Source organism: Podarcis muralis, chromosome 4 (assembly GCF_964188315.1).
Source record: "Podarcis muralis chromosome 4, rPodMur119.hap1.1, whole genome shotgun sequence".
NCBI lineage: Eukaryota > Metazoa > Chordata > Lepidosauria > Squamata > Lacertidae > Podarcis > Podarcis muralis.
In genome coordinates, this window is record NC_135658.1 from 28,352,898 (window position 1) to 28,370,637 (window position 17,740).

General features: G+C 39.5%; 1 protein-coding gene across 7 annotated transcripts in view; it reads left to right on the plus strand.

The window, feature by feature from the left end:
- The window catches only part of B3GLCT (beta 3-glucosyltransferase), an 88,882-nt gene that overhangs the window by 26,216 nt on the left and 44,926 nt on the right, over window positions 1-17,740 (plus strand). For 3 of the 7 annotated variants that reach the window (XM_077927120.1, XM_077927118.1, XM_077927123.1), the window contains 4 exons: window positions 1,326-1,365; window positions 4,659-4,768; window positions 5,576-5,623; window positions 16,498-16,574. In XM_077927120.1, the coding sequence (XP_077783246.1) occupies window positions 1,326-1,365; window positions 4,659-4,768; window positions 5,576-5,623; window positions 16,498-16,574 (275 nt within the window). The remainder of the gene's footprint in view (window positions 1-1,325; window positions 1,366-4,658; window positions 4,769-5,575; window positions 5,624-16,497; window positions 16,575-17,740) is intronic. The other 4 variants (XM_028726450.2, XM_077927119.1, XM_077927121.1 and 1 more) reach the window with 4 other exon arrangements.

Here is a 17,740-nt window from a genome sequence, read left to right on the forward strand (position 1 = left end):
ATGGGGGTGTCTTATACATGGAAAAATACGGTAACTTCTTTAGGGCAGAAACATAGACTAGTTGTTCCATTGGGTTTCTTCAAATGCTATGATTCTGTAGGTGGAATTCAGAAAAATGCTTCCTCTTTACTTTTACTATGCGGCCAGTTTGTCAACACAATTTACAGACAATCCTGAGAAACACACTCCATTTCAGTTTGTTTGGTAGCTGCTGAATAGCAGCTGAGATATTTTTAGAACGTGGTTTCCTGGGTGATGGGACTGTGAACCCTTTGCTTTTAAGTGCAAAGCTTATATTCTGACACAAATGTACATATCTTAGATTTACTGGGTTTTATTTTGGGCTCTGCAGGAACCTTTCTTCATATTTATTTAGGTTGCAATATAATTTGGATAGAGGGTTTTCCCATAGATTAATATCCTCATTAAATGATGAGATTACTTGTATATCACATAAGAGTGTGACGCTTCTAAGTGTGTGCATTTTAGTCATCTTTATTTCATGGCTTTTTATTTGGTGCTTAGTTCAAATTAATTGTAATCATGGCTTTTTATTAGGTGTTTAGTCCAAATTAATTGTTATAAAACAATATTTTAGAATAGTAACACTGATAACATGTTTATGCAATTAAATTTCTAATAAAAATTAAGTAATATAAACTCATTTCTACATTACATAAGCTTAGCTACTTGGAGGATGTATAACGTAGCAGCTAAAAAATGTGAGTATAGAATTTTAATGTTAACCTGAGCTGGAAACTCATTAGATGGTCTTACGCAAGATTCTGGCCTCTGGCCTAGTTGACATGTAATGGTAAACCAGAGTTAAACTAACTGTGGCTTACCGGGAATAGGGAAGGATGCTGGTGCATGCCACTCAAATCATGCCCCCTCCTCACTTTGCCACACCAGGAGAAAACAAACCAGAATGCTGTCCTAGTATTATGTGCGAACCAGCATTCATGGTTGCCGAGAAACAGTTTGCTGGTTTGCACATGACAGTAAACCAGTGCTCTGGTCTCTTTCCTTCTGGTGCAGCAAGGGAAGGAGGGGGCTGGTTTGATTTGAAGAGCATGCACCAGCACAACTGCGCATTCCCAGTAAACCATAGGTTGTTTTACTCTGGCTTACCATCATATGTCTTATGGTTTAGCTCTTTTCATACAACATAGGGATAATAATACTTGCCTTAGGGATTTAGTATGGCTTATTGAGATTGCACAGCTATTTGAGTGGGGTTGTGACAGGCTAGTTAGCAAGTTTTAAGCAAACCATTACATTTTATTTTAATGTATGGTTATATTGTTTGTATTATCTTAATACAGATGTCAGAAAGAAGTGGAAACTCGACTAAAATAAGCAAGGGTAAGTAAGTATTTTCAGTATTTCAATCTGCAGTCTGTCAGACAGAATCATGTATATCTCGTGCTTTGTCAGGTTATCCTGTACAGCATGTTCTTGGGCCATTGTAGACATTACTACTGTCACTCCTGAGCCCTCCTGGATCAGATCAACTAGTTCACCTAGTCCAGGCACTCCCAGCTTGCGGCCCTCCAGATGTTTTGGCCTACAACTCCCATGATCCCTAGCTAACAGGACCAGTGGTCAGGAATGATGGGAATTGTAGTCCAAAACATCTGGAGGGCCGAAGGTTGGAGATGCCTGACCTAGTCCTTTATCATGTTTCCCAACCACATGGCTTTGGGCAGCCCACAAGCAGGACACAAAGGCAAGAGCCTCTCTCCAGTTGCTGCTCCCCAGTAGTTGATACTAAGTGGCATTGGGGGTAGGGTGTCCTTCCTGCCTAGTTATTTTAAAAGGTGGTCCCAACATACTTGGTTGTTATTATATCCAAGGTCTCAGCCTTTAACGTTTCGCTTGTGTTGGGTTAAGAGCAAACAGTGGGGGGAAATAGAAAATTAGCTTTCACGTTTTATTTATTTTAATCAAAAGATAATTGACACACGTGCGTGCACACCACTGTCACTCATTAACAGTGCATGCATGTTTACTCAGGAATAAGTTGCACTGAGTTCAAGGGGGCTTACTCCTAGGTAAATTACAGGATTACAGCCTAAAAAGATTAAAGCGGTTTCCAGATCATCTCAGACTTTTTTGTCCAATGTTTGCTTGAATTGCCTCTTATCCTGGGTGCTCAGTGCTGAATGATGGCCTGTGGAGAGCCACAGTTCAGCAAAGTATTGGGTGCCTCATATCTGTGGGGGCCTATACAGTCCTGCTGCTGGTGGTGTAGTGCCTCAGATGGTGATATAGCCATTGTGACTAGTCATAGAATACACACACACACACACGTCTATTTTCCTTTAAAAGTCATCTAAAGCTGTGGGTTTTTATATAAGAAGTTAGCTGTCCTATACAAGAACAGACTCACCCACCCATCCAACTAAGTATTGTCTACTACTACAACTGGAGGCAGCTGTCCATGGTCTCAAGCAGCAATATTTCCCATAACCTGCTACCTGATAGCAGGGACTGAATCTGGGCTTTGGTATAACATGTTCTCTAGCACTGAACTATAGCCCCTCCATGTTTCTTTCCCCTATTTCTTCTAGCAGCAGTTAAAACTTTATTAATTTATTTGGGGGGGGGTGTTCTCAACTTCACCTCCAGTCTACTGTTATTTGCCACTCTTACAAATGTGATCATGTAAAAATTATAGCATTGCTTATAGTGTTGCCAGCTGATTACTGATTAAACATGATGAAGATGATAATAAGCTAGAATTAATCCATTTAGTTATTCAGCCCCTCAAGATGATTTGTACAGAGTTGCCAGTTAATCAGTCTTTTTGGAACATCCTTAATCTCAAGATTATTTTTAGTGGATTTTGGCACTGGCTGGTTTGTTCATAAGCATGAGCACTATCATGACTAAGAAATGCAGCAAACATTGCAGGTGTGGTATTTGGCAAATATGGGATAACCAAGAATAACCAACGCGGTCCCCTCCAGAAGTTGTGGACTGCAACTCTCATTAGCACCGCCCACCATGGCTAATTGGCAGGGATGCTGAGAGCCTTAGCTTTCAAAAAGACTATTGCTAAGTCATCAACTAGATTGCCTTTGATTTCTATAAGAGGCACACAGATACTTGAAATTTAACATTATGTTAGATATTTCAAATATAATATTATATTAGAAGATCAGTTTGAGGGCAATTTAAGCTTTTATTAAAACCAAATTCGGTAACCTAGAAAGCCTCCTAAAGCCTGTTTCTGGTGTGAGAATTATAAATGTTGAGATTCATGTTTGCTCATACGCTGTTTCTTTAACATATATAAAATTATTTGAAGTAAATTGCCTATAGTATATAGTAATCTTACTCTTTTATTCATATTTGTGATTTTACAAATGTATGTTAACAGTTAAAAAAAGGTTGTATGAAAGTGTGAAAGCTGTGAAAGTGTTTTTCTTTCAATTGTAGAAGGACCAACACATCACAGTCTCAGATGCTACTGTTTAGTAAAGTGCTATTTTTTGTTGTTTGTTACTTTTAATTTTTGTATTATTATGCTTTATTTTGTAAACTTATTTGTGAGTTAGCTCTGAAAAGCAGTATATAATACTATAATTTCTGTATTGCAAACTATAGTATTTTTGTCCATTGGTTCTTAGGAAATTTTCAAAGATTACAATAAGGTGGTGAGCATAATGAGGAAAGATCTACAGAACACCTGTAATTCAACGTATTACAATACTACAGGAATTATGGAAAGGAGTGGGTTAACTAAAGTGGAGTTGTACTTTACACTCAAGTTTCAGAAAAGGAACAAATAGATTTTTTAAGGAGAAAAAGGTTTCACACCTAACACCTAAGCAAAGAAAATCCTATGTTTAGATAATAGAGTTTTATACACACCCCAGTACATATGCCTGTTGGTTTATGATACCATAAGTAGTTGTACAAACTTGTATGTAATAGCGTATGTAGTTACATTGACTTTAAGATCTCTGCTACTAAGTACGAGCAAACAACCAGCTAGAGTAGCTAACCATATATCACTAGACAACTTTTCAATTAGAAGGTATTTTATTGAACATACTTGTAAATTATGTGAACAACCAGTGATTACCAGGCAGCTGTGAACCAGGGAGGAGATGGGTCATTGTAAGAAATTGCAGTAGATTCTGTTATGTATGCTTAGTAGAGCATCAGATATTTTGAGAATGTTATGTGAACTCTTTTTGCATTTATGAGACAAATTTAGATTTGTTTTCAGTGGGGCTTGATGCATCTTCGGCAGAAATGACTGACTGATGGAAACTGTTTGCTTTAGGTTAAAGTGTAATTGCTTTTAGTCTCAATATAGAAACAATTTTTGAATTGGATTGAATTTGTGTGACCAGCTTACACTTACAGCGAGTCTTATTTTTCACACCACACTGTTTGTGAATTGAAATCTCTGTGGCAAGCTAATGAACATTTTCAGCCTGGTTCAGAAACAAATGAGACAATACTATCCTTAAATTGAAAGCTTTTATTTCATGTTGTCTCCACAAGTTTTATTAAGGTCAATAGATCCTTATTTCGGCAAGTTAATTATTTGAATAAATTTTAAAAAGTATTATCTGCAATAACCTTGAAACTCACTGTCTCCCCCCCTCCTTTAACGATTATTACTTATTTTTGATTCACAGAACTAAAAGAAATAGTATTTGTCATCCAGAGTCAAAGGAATTCTTTTCATTTGAAGAAAGCAGATGATCTAAAACAAAGTATTTTCAAACAAGCTGCAGTTCTTGGAAAGGTATGAATAGATAGCCTCTGTCTAAAAAACCATCAAGTTATAGTTCTGGAATATGTTACACACATTTTATTTAAGTAGGCACAGAATTCCATCCAAAACAAATTACTCAGAATATGTGCACTTATCTCATCATTGCTTTGGCTCACTTCCTGCTTTAGTCCAGTCACCAATGTCCAGCCTAACCTATTTTACATGGCTGTTGTGAAGATATGGAAGGAGGTAACAAATGTCTGCGAATGGGAACTTCCTGCTTGTATTATAGACATGAGATTTCGATTTCTTTACAGAACATAGATGCATCAGTCTGTTTAGAGGGTCATGTTCTGCTGCACCGCCGCTTAAATTAATACAGCTCCGAGGCTTCAACCAACCTTAATCTGGGTTGGGTTGCCTTACTCTGGCATGATTACTGTGTATGTTAGGTCCCTACATTCCATTAAAAAAAAAAAAAATGCTCCCACTTTCCAATGTTCTGCCCTGGAAATAAAGCTGCTTAATCAAAATCATCTTAGTCAAAGAAAATTTAAAACCCACGTTTAGCACTGAGTTGCACTGGGCATTCTGGCACATTCATTGTTCCCGCGCCCCTCCCCCTGGCTACTGACAAATAGAGTAGAATTTTGCCCCTCTCCACAGCAAACAATAAAATGTTTCCAGTGCACTGCACAACAGCAGGAGAAAGATCACCTGGGCAGGCAGGTGGGCAAGTGAGCGCATGTTATTTTAGTTGCTCCAGCAGCTCTGCCTTCAGCCAAAAGTTGCATACTTGCTTGCTTCATTCTGCTGAATTAAACTTTTTTGTTGTAGGCCAGGAGTCAGCAACTTTTTCCTGTCAAGAGTTGCATTTCCTCAGAGGTAATTTCTTGGGAGGCATGTGCTGCTGGTAGGTGGGCTATAGCTACTCCACATTGTTTCTCTCTTTGTTTTTCTCTCGTAAGAATCTCAAGAGAGAAAAATGAAACACTGTGGAGTAGTGGTGATCTTGAGAGTCTATGTAGGGAGTTGTGATGTTCTTAAGTTAAGATCACTGCCACCCAAATTCTTCCCCTCTCTTTTCACATACCCCACCCCTCTATTAATTCACAAACTCATTCATTTGCCATAACTGTCTGCCTGTCTCTTTCTGCCACCCCACCTCCTATGATACCATGGTTGCAGTAAAGAAAAGAAGCACATTTTTGCCGCAGTGTTTCTGCTCAGTGATCCTCTTGTTTCCCGCTATTCCTTCCCAGTGATCCAGCTGTCAGGAGACAGATAGAGAAGCTGGCTCAGAGGTGCAACCACAAAGTGTAGTGGCTAGAGCATCTTTCCAGTGGATGCTATGCCACTCTAGCCCAAAGGCTTTGCGCTTGCACCTCCCAGTTTGTATCTACCACATTGTTATTCTACTGGGACAGGAGCATCTTTAGGAAACCACTGGAGGGCAGGGGTGAAGCAAAAATTCTTTTGGAGAGGCTGGATCATTGGGAAGGAACTGGCTTACTGAAGAGGCAGGAAGGGACAGAAGACACTGGGTGGGCAGAGCATCAAGGGTTGTATAACACAAGGCAGGCCATATGTGAATGCGATCCAACTCTATTGTCACTGTAAAAAGCATGCAGCTGGTTTTTAAATTAATGGGGAATTGTTTTCTGTGGGATATGCATTAACATAGACGCTAAAAGTCCAGATGTTTCTATTGGATTGATGTGATTGTATACAGCATTTGCTAAAACAAACAAATGAAATTCTCTTGTTTCAATTCATCAGATGAGGGAAAGAAACAGAAAGCTGCGGCAATAGCATACTGCTTCAGGGGCCCTGACAAATTCTGGCACTTTAAGCCAGAAGCTTAAAGCAAATACGTTGGAGTTTTGATACCAGAGCGAAATAAATGGGAAATGCTAAATTTGTAAGGGGTGGGGGTGGGGAGTTGGAGGGAGGGAAGCCACAAAGCATCCCAAGCTATGTGAAATGTTCTGAGAGTAATACAGTCGTGCTCCTTGAGTAGTTAGAAAAAATTGTTCGACTGTCTGATAGCGCTGTGAGATTTTAATCTTGATTGCAGTATAACATAATTGAAACAAAAAGCTTTTTATGTGGGTGGAAACCTATTTTAAAACAATAAAATAGTATTGAACAAGTAATTTATTGCATCCATCTGTTAAATTCATTGTTACACAGACTTCATAAATACTACTGTGTAACATATTGAACGCCTACATTATTTCCCAGTACGCTAGTAATTCTCAAAGTGTGGGGCGGGCTGCTTTGTGGGAGGTGTATGGAACACCTGTGAGAGCAGTACAAAGTTACAGGAGGCAAGTGAGGTCTTCCACCAGTAACCAAAACACAGTTGGGTTGAATGTGTTACGAAAAAGGAGCAATGCAGCAGCGAGCTACAGCTGGCTGGAAAGCCAAACAGGATGTTGATGTTTGGGACTGTACCGTGGGAACAAAGGGACAGTCTATTCACTGTACTGAGCACCGGATGTTAGCTCAGAGTGTCATCTGACCTGTACTGGAAGTACAGGGGTGGAGTCTCTCTCTCTGCTGTTGGTGTATGGAGAGTGCAGACGTGTTTCTATGTACTGCTGCAAAGACAGAAATAAAAGCATGTAAATACATTTCTGTCTGTCTTTTTCCCCTCCCTGGGGAAGGCAGGGAGGAGGGGAAGAGTGGTGTGTTCTTCTCACGTTTGAGGAGGATCGCCGATAGAGACCTCGCCTGCATCCTGCCGGGAGTCGCAGACGGGGGGGTCAACAAGGAACTCAAGCCGGGTGCCTGGAGAGTGGCCAATTCCTCTGACAAGGCTTGAAGATTCCGACAGAATGACCCCTAGTAAAATACCTTTATTAATCCACTTAACGCTTGTGGTGGGAATCTCCCTGTCATTTGCCTCACCGTCCCAACCTGATTTGGGAGATTGGGATGACATTACTCACCTGCAGAAAAGTTAGCTGTTGCTGAATTGTGGGTCCATTTGAGAAATACTGCCTAAAAGCAATGGGAAGATGCCCGTTTTGTATTCTTTGAAAAGCCTTTTTAATGCAAAATGCTGTGCTTCTGTTTGAAGTATTTTTCTTTGCTTCAGTGAATGTTCTGTCATCAGTTTACATTGCAGAATGTCTTAAAAATTATAATTCCAGGCGGATAAAGACTATCTTAGGGTAAAGGTTATTGTAGTAGAGATTTTTAAAGAAACTTTAAAAAAAAAACACTGAATGAAGTTTATTTTTGATCAGAGTTTTAATGTAAAATGATGTAGAACACTTAAAGAAACCTCATATGAAATACCTGGGGACATGCTTCCAGGCTGAAGTATTGGATTTCTGACACACTTTAATCTGTAGCTTTTCTATGTTCAAATTGATCATCATTAAAATTGCACACAAGATTTACTAGCTACAAGCTCCTAAAATATACATTTTTGGCCAGGTTGCAGAAGGCTGTGGTAAGCAGACATTATGGAATTGAAACATTTCTGGCTTGCCTGATGGTGGCTACTGATACTATTAACTCATCTGAGGTGGTGCTGTTCATTACCAAGTTTTGCAAAACAGGTTTGGGCCTGCTCGGCATGGAAGAGAATGTTCCTTTTGGAGTCAGAATTTAACAGATTGCCCACCAATTAGTCTAAAGAAAGGGTGATAGCTATAACGCCAGATTCACCGTTCTCCTAAATTAATTAAAACTTTACCTAGACAGGTAGGGTACCGCTAGAGGTCAGTACTATGCACAGTTTTAAATGTATGAGTATTTTTTTGCTGCACAACTTTTATGCAAATTATTCTCACCACCACCACCTCAAGTGATGGTTATGACAATAGAACCTGATCCTGCGACTTTTAACCCTGAACTGTTTTGTTTCTCTTGTATTCTATGGCTAATTAAAAATTTATTATTTATTACGCTCCCCCTTTTTCTTTGATGGAGCTCAGAGTGGTATACATAAACAGTTCTCCACTTCGCCCCAATTTTATTTTAGCAACAACACTAAGCTAGCTTGGGCCAGAAGATATTAACTGAGCCAAGGTCATCCAGTGAACCGTGTAGCTGACTGTGGCATTCATCCTGGGTCTTCCTAGTCCTAATCTGATATACTCACTGTTGTACGAACCTAGCTATATAGCAGGATTAGACTGCAGCATTATTATTATTATTATTATTATTTGAATTTATATACCCCCCCTATACCCAGAGGTCTCAGGGCAGTTGATTAAGACTGCATTAAGACTGCAGGGGCTATTGGGACAAAACCTTAATTGGATAAATATGGCAATTCGACATTACGTTGCCTATTTGTCAGGAACCAGACTGAAGGGTATTGCTCTGAGGAAGAATGGTGGGAGCCCCGCTCTCCCTCTGCGCAAGGGCCTGATCCTGAAGCTCCTCTGGAGCAGGAGGATAGTATCGACCTAGAGCAATGGTTTGTGGAAGGACACAGTTTGGAAATGGACAGTTGGGCTGAGCTGGGAGAAGAGCAACTAAGGGGAGAGGAACGGGAAGAGAGAGAGCTGGTTGAATCTCCCTCACTAGAAAGTGTGCAGCCCATGAGCCCTAGAGCCGGATGTCTGAAAGGGTAGCCTCTCAGAAGGCTCATTGGTGGAGGAATCATGTGGTGAGGAGATGGAAATAACTAGAGGGAAGTGGGAGGAACTCAGTTGGGAGCACCTACACGGTGAGAATGGATGCTGAATGTTTGTGCTGTGTTCAATAAACCTCTCTGTTGCTGCAAATGACTACTTTTGCTTCATGCTGTTATCTACAGAGAGGGAGACGATAAGCCCTGCCTGGCAGCCTGACACTATTCCATGCAGTATCCATTTTTTCCCTAGCCGTACTTGGGAAAACTTGGGTTGTACGATCTTTTAATCCTTTCAGCTTCTAAAAATGTGCATCTAGTTCTACGTGGGCTCAGCCCAGTTAACTGTATAAGAGACCTTTATTTCTTTTCTTTTTTTCCCTCTTCAGGATTCAGCACAAACTCTGTGTTCCTCGTATTGTAGTATCATTGCAGCTATGCAGGGATATAGTGTTTCTGGCATTGGTTGGCTAGCATTCCCTAGGGCTGAATGGCATTCATTCGAGATGCACAACATAAATTTGACATTGTGTTTCTTTTAATGAAAACATTTAAATAGTTAATAATAATAATAATAATAATAATAATAATAATAATTTATTTATACCCCGCCCATCTGGCTGGGCTTCCCCAGCCACTCTGGGCGGCTTCCAAAAGAATATTAAAATACTATAATACATCAAACATTAAAAGCTTCCCGAAACAGGGCTGCCTTCAGATGTCTTCTAAAAGCCTGGTAGTTGTTCTCTTTGACATCTGGTGCGAGGGTGTTCCTCACGGAAGGCGCCACTACCGAGAAGGCCCTCTGCCTGGTTCCCTGTAACTTGGCTTCTCGCAGTGAGGGAACCGCCAGAAGGCCCTCGGTGCTGGACCTCAGTGTCCGGGTAGAACGATGGGGGTGGAGATGCTCCTTCAGATACACTGGGCCAAGGCCGTTTAGGGCTTTAAAGGTCAGCACCAACACTTTGAATTGTGCTCGGAAACGTACTGGGAGCCAATGTAGGTCTTTCAAGACCGGTGTTATGTGGTCTCTGCGGCCGCTCCCAGTCACCAGTCTAGTTGCCTTTATATAACTCCATTCAACCAATCAGGTCCCAAGTTGGGTTTAAATCAATATAAAATCACACATCAACAGACACCAAAAGGGCAGCAATAAAACAGCAGATTTCATACTTTAAAAGTACTTTTGCAAAGGACATTTACATAACCCCACTGCTGTCATATGAGACTATAGAGGTTCATATAGGAGTGTGGGGGCTTTCTTAAAGCCCTTTGCAAAACAGCAAAGGGGCTTTGAAGCCATTGCAGGTTCCCAAGCATCTCCTTTGCTCAGTTCAAGGAATGCAGTGAGATAAATCACAAACTAAACAACTCTGTATGTGGTTTACAAAAACTAATTAACAAAAATGGACAGCATTTCAACACCTATTACATGAAAATTTAAATAATATATACAGTGCCAAAATAATAATGACATGCGCAGTCTCAAAGCCAAGCATCTGGCAGTCAAGTTGGAAGCCCTGCATAGAGGACTTTGATAAATGTGATGTCATAATAGCATTTGATTGACAGGTGAGTTACCCCACCTTTCTGTCAAATTTGGCCCATGAGACTGATCCTCGTAAAGATCCAGTGCAGGCAGTCCAAAAGTTTCCTCATCCCTCCCTTAGAGGAAGGGCAGGATATAAATGCATGAAGCAAGCAAAGAAAAAGGAAATAACTGATAGCAACCATTAAAAATTGTTCAGAGGGCAGTCAAATTACAGAGTCATACTATAACTGGTGTTATAGGTGAATGTTCTGTTTGAATTAGATTTTATTACCTGTCCTAATGAGCTTTCCAATGCTGGTTTGTTATGCTTGCCAAAACATAATTACAGGATATGTAGTTTCCATCTGTCTTGCTAGTGGATTGTTAATTTTTCTACATTCATTTTTTACTGCTGCATGTACGCATTTATTTTGATGTGAAGTAGTGTTAATAAGACATTCTGCTTCCTACTAGCATTTGGAGATGTTAATTGGCATACACAGTATAGTTTAGTGGAGAAGAAAAATGTGGCGCATTATTCTGAAACGAACCACTTTAATAAAAGAAAACATCTTTTATTCACATGAAATGAAAAAGGCACACTTAAATAAATCGCTTGTACAAGATTCCAAAGGATTGTGCCTTCCAGGGCCCCATTTACAGCAACCTTCACCTCCACAAACTGTTTATGCAGTGGACAAAGTGCTAGCAACAATTTAATTTTTGTGCTGTTCTTCTTATACTTTGATTATTGTTAGGGTTGCTTTTGTGCCTGGATTTTTACTTCTTGAAATATGGCAACCCTAATTGTTGTAGACTCTTTGATATAGTTCATGAAACTGCAATATACATACCATATTTTTCTCTCTATAAGACGCACCAGACCACAAAACGCACCTAGTTTTTGGAGGGGGAAAACAAGAAAAAAAATATTCTGAATCTCAGAAGCCAGAACAGCAAGAGGGATCACTGCGCAGTGAAAGCAGCAATCCCTCTTGCTGTTCTGGCTTCTGCGATAGCTGCGCAGCCTGCATTCGCTCCATAAGACACACACATATTTCCCCTTACTTTTTAGGAGGGAAAAAGTGAGTCTTATAGAGCAAAAAATACGGTATACTTTTATAAATAAATCATGCAGCCAACCATGTGTTCTGTCAACACCTGTTCCTCTTGGCTAATTAAAGCTTGCTGAGTGAGTATAACTGAATGGGTCCAGGATGTAATCAATATGCATCCTGGTTCTGGCCACTTAGAAAGAGGAGGTGAATCAACCACTCCTGAAAACATCCACCATGGAACCATTGTTTTGTGACAACTACCACCTGTCATAAATTCCCCCTTCTGGGTGATTAAGATGATTGCGGTGTAACAGTTGCAAATAATCTTGGACGAAACCAGTTCTCTTGACCCACTGCAGTTGCGGTTCTGGCCTGGTTATGGGGTTGAATTGCTTCTGGTCACCCTGATGTTATTGGAGGCACTCTTTTCCAGTATTTTTGGTCCTGTCTTCAGCATCAGTTGCATAGAATAGAATTGGGTGATTATATCTTGCATCCCTGACAGTTGTGCTGTGTGGTGCTCCAGAGCACCATCCTCTCCCTGATGCAGCGTAACATATACATGGGAGCCGTTATTAGGCAATTTGGGCCAAGATGTCATCAGTAGCTCTAGTTCTCTGTAACATCTGAATTGGGAGAGACCATGCAAGCCTTGGACCAGTGCTTGGACTCAGTGATGGGACCATCCTATCAGGAGGTCCATTCTGCATGATTTCAGAATTGGGCTTTTTGTGTGGCAGCACTTCCCTTTTGGAACTCCCTCCCATTACAAATCAGACTGGGGCCTTCTCTGTTGTCTTTTCAGCATCTGCTAAAGGTGTCCCCCTATCAACAATTCTTTTAAAATCTTTATCCCAATTTGTATTGGGCTTGGATTTGAATGGAAGTTATGTATGTTCTGCTGTTTTAAAATGTTTTATAGTTATTATTGCATTTTAACTTTTTATATATGTAACTTTTATATATATTGTGAATCACTTTGGGGTGCCTTATGGAAAGAGATTAATAAACAATTGTTTAATGGTAACCAAGATCTCCATGCTGGCAAGAAACAAGGGATGGACAGAAGAGAAGCAAGAGCCTGCGGCCACAGCACTCATCAACAGCTTCATAAAGCATGGTTTATGAAGTTATGAAAAATCATTCAAACATGGCCGTTGTCTGCACTGTCATGATCTGTGGCATCATGATAATGCATTTTTATATAGGATGGGGCTTGCTACTGAATTGCGAATCATAGCAACCATTGTCAGAAGCTGTGTAGTGGAATTGTTTTTTCAAAAAAACAAACACCTGCCATATGGTTCAGAATTACCGATTGATGAGTATAGGAGGAGTTCTGGAATGTAAGATGTTCCATCTGTGTAGTACCTCAAAGGTATATTGGCCATAATGGAGCCTCTACATTGACACAACACAATCCTAAATGCTAAGTATGGTGTATTATATTAGAATATAATAATGTATCAGGATGGATTTGCCCCACTGCCCTTTCAGTGGGACCATTGTAGTTATAGTGGCATTCAATATTCGGTGTGCTATGGAAGCTACTCATAGCTTTAGGACTCTCGTAACTCTAGCTTACTATTCTTTCAAAATGGCGGTTTATCATGCATATCCAAATACTGTGGCTTAGAAAGTTGTTCTGCTTGGTATTTCAAAAAATTGGTTGAATATGCTTTCAGATGACAAAATACATAGGAGACTTTTTTATTTAGGGATAAATGGAAATGGGAAGGAAATAGGCATTTATGTGAAATTTGTAAATGGACTTTAATTTCCTTAATATTTGTGACTTCAAAGCTTTTGCTTTTTGAATTTTCTGTGTGGAAAACATCTAAGTCATCAAGATAATAAAATTGTTAAATTACCTAAGAGATCCATGTGAATTAGTTGCTTAAGGCTTATGAAACTCATTTTGCTTTTTGGAGCTTGGGCTAATTCTCTTGGGCTCCTTTGGGATGCTAAGACTATCATTGGATTAAAGCCAGTGACCGAGAGTATAAAATGATTAGGTTGCTATAAATTCCACTTATTACTTGCTGTTTGCTGCAGGCTGTACAGACAATTTGGCAGCATGCCTGCAATTATGCTGTTCATTTAAATTTTGAGTATAGCGGTAGGACTAAATGCGTTTCTATTTATGCTGTTTTGAATATAAAGTCCATTACTAGAATTATGTTCTAATGGAATTCTGTCTCTACAAAAATAGCATGCAGTTGACAACCTTGTATTTTGAACACATGGAAGATTTTCATATTATAAAGCTGCACTTCACTTGTAAAACCTGATATGAAATATCTAATAAACTTCAGAATTTTAAATTATGAGAACAGATTGTTCCATTCATGTGAAAATTGCAAGGGTGCTATTATCTTGCTTAGTGCTGGTCATGAATAAATAATGCAACATTAGTATAATTGTGGTCTTTAAATGGTGATAAAAGCATGCAAAATTTTAAAAAACAAACTTGTGATATTAAATGATAATATCAGAAAATAAGAGTACTGTGCAAGTTATAATGTTCATTGCCAATTAAAGGGTTACCTATAAATAATTTTAAAGTAAAACTACTAGAGTGATAATTGTAAAATTATCCCAGATACATGGGTTTGATTCAGATCATCATTGTTTGTGTTATCTTATTTATTTTGGGTTGGATCCAAACTTGGCCATGTTTAAAAGAGACTGCAAATTGTATAGATTTTAATGGCTCTTCTCCAAGCATGACTTAAGTTTGGATCTAGTCCCACCAATAAATATGAGAATATGCGCTCTTAAGAATCCACAATTATCAAAAGATACTTACTGAGCATTCATATTGATTATTGCCATTGACATTGTAGCCTAAAATAGATGAGAATTGTTTTCCTCACCCCAATTCTTCAGAGTGGTGCTTGCCTTGCAGCATGAGGGTCGGCACTTTGAGAAGCCCTTCAAAAAAATCTTATTCTCAGTGGGTAACTTGTATAGCCTTTCTAATCCTGGCCCTGATATAGAATTAGATGGGCAAGAAAGGTAACTGCTTGATTGCTGCCTGGTCTACTTGATTGCTGCCTGGCAGAGTGCAGTCCATGGGTAGGAATAAAATTTTCAAAAGGGCCGTTATCTAAAGGCACATGAAGCAGTTCTTCTAACTGAAGCTATGCAAGTTTGATGCTTGTTTAATCCAGTGAGTATTGGGAAACCGTATGTAATTTTTAGGAAGAGGTGTAGGTAAAATTAATGGGTTTATTACAGAATAACGAAGTATGGTGAAGAGGGGTAATCTTGATGTGCTAAAACAACAAATAAAGTCACAGAATATATATTCTTAGCAGTTATAATGGCAAAATTGAAAGGAAACGTTTTGAGGCCTGAGTGTGTAAATGAAGCTTGCAAGTATACTTGAAATTGTTTTTTTAAAGACCAAAATCCAGCCAGCTATTCTCAAAGAAAATCAAAGCATTTGTTAAAGGTTGCTCAGGCAGCTCTCCATTTTTCCTTTCTTAAAAGGCTGCTGAGATAAGAAGCCCCTCTTCTTCTACTTGAAGGGAAATGTTTGACATGGAACCTAACTTGCGAGCTTCCTCAGCTATAAATAGATTTACCCCCTTCATTCATCCTAGTAGAAAGCCTGCATTTGGTGATAGAAATAGCTGGCATTTTAAGAGAGAGACAAAAGTGTTTATGGTAGGACTGCCAAGGAAGTAAAATAATTGCAATAAATGCCCAGTTGTTGAAAGAATTATGCATACTTGATTTATTGTCATTCAAATAGAATCCCAGAGTAGTAAAAAAAAACCAACCAAAACTGCACAAGGTATCTGATACTTATTTCTTCTTCTTCAGTGTTGAATATATTAAATTCAGATATCTCGAGATTTATTATAAACGTCCAAGGAGCCGACATAAATTTGCCCTGTGTTTGTTCCTTAGCATTCTATGGCAGGCTAATTCAGAAGTAGCAAGTTCAAGTCAATGAACCATTGGAACCACATTTTTGTCTCGCCCCTTGCATGCCAGCTTCAGCACTTGTATACTGCTTAGCTTACCATAGTTCCTATTACATCTGAACTGTGGCTTAAACTCAAGGTGTCCTGGTTACTAAACCTTGATTTATGCTAAAATATGCCAGTTTGGGTATAATGGGAAACACTGATTCAAATTAACCAGTATCCAAGGCACTGCATGGGGAAATGTGAGGAGAGTGCCTGGCCCAACCTTGTTCTCTGTTTAATAAAGAATGGTAGATTAAGCTGAGTTTGTCACTTCTAAACTGGCTCATGTATTGGTCAGTGTTCTCTCCCATTTAACAAATATTTTTATAGCAAGCAATATTAGAATATCACAATTAAACCCTATAAAAATCAGATAAGAGCAGATAAAATAAAAAGTAAGCCAGTTATAAACATAATTAAAGTAAAAATAAATATTAAAACACAGAGCAGTAGAGTTTAAAAGAGTACAGCGGAAATGGGAAATTATAGTGAACATGTTTTGCAGGAAAAGCTGAAACCAAAATATTTAAAACAATGTACAGTGCTAATGTTTTATTAACATGAATGTTATAAAAATGTTTACCCTTTTCTTAAAGGAGATGCCCACAGTTCTGCTTATTCATCAGATGGACAAGCATGAAGGTGCATGGACCATTCTACCATTAATGCACGAGTAAGTGTGATACAGGGGTATCATTTGTGAGGCAGCAGTTCAGGCCAGTTCAAATGGTTTTTGTCTGGTAGACAAAACCATTTGCAGTGAAAATGTGGCAGAAAGGAGTAGCTCACCCACCACCATTATTTGTTTTGAGCTAAAGATTTCCATTTTTTTGTTCTCTCCTGTCTGCACACATTCCTTCTACTGCTCCTTCCCTTTTGGGATTGCTCTCCCCACACATCCATGTTATTATGCGCATCATATCTGCAATACTCAACTGAAGGCCTTTTCTTTGGAAGAGGACTTTGATTTATAACCAATAGTGAGATAAAGGCAAGGCAATAAAGGTTCAAGAAGCTTTGTGGAAGAAGTGGGCGTTGGAAGTGTGTGATGTTTTGCAGATATTTACTGTGAGTGGATGTGGAAAAACGTAGGGCTCTTGGAGCCAGTATAAAGGGGTTAGAGGTCATCTGTGGGGCACCTAGGATATGCCTTTCCCCTTTATTTATAATGTTTTTTCCATTTTTTTCCAGTTCACATCAGCTACCTAAAGCTCTTTAGAACTGCACATTAAAAATAATCAGAACAATAATTGGGAGGGCATCATATGAAACAATCCAAAAATTGAAGGAAGAAGCCAAGGGGCAAAAGACAGATTTGACGAGTGATTTAAAAACCAAAAAGCCAACATTCCTTTCCTCTGGTGTGTGAAAGGGGCAAGTGTGCAAGCTCGAGGTTTGCTGTTCATGTAATGCAGTAGTGAGGAATCTCTAGCTCATGGGCTTAACGTGGCCCAGCACAGGTCCCAGTTTGACCTGCAAAACCATTCTCCCCCTCCCAAATAAGGATGTGGTTACAAAGGAAGAATTGAGTGAGCTCACAGTTGGGTTTTTTTTGCATGATAGGCTGCCTGACAGCGAACCCGAGTGGGATTGGTTGCAGTAAGTTGTTCATCCCCGGGATCTCTGCAGTGTAGTCACAGGGGCTGAGGGCTAGTCAGGTGATTGGTGCTGACAGCAAGCATAGCCTTGTCCCTTTGAAGGCACAGCTACACCTGTAAAAGACTTCAAAGGCGCTTGCTGTAACAACTGATCAGATGATTGCTGGTTACGGTGAGTTTTGACAGGTAAGGGAGGCTGCACACCTGTCCGGTTTCCTGTTATGTCTGAGCAGGGCAGTAA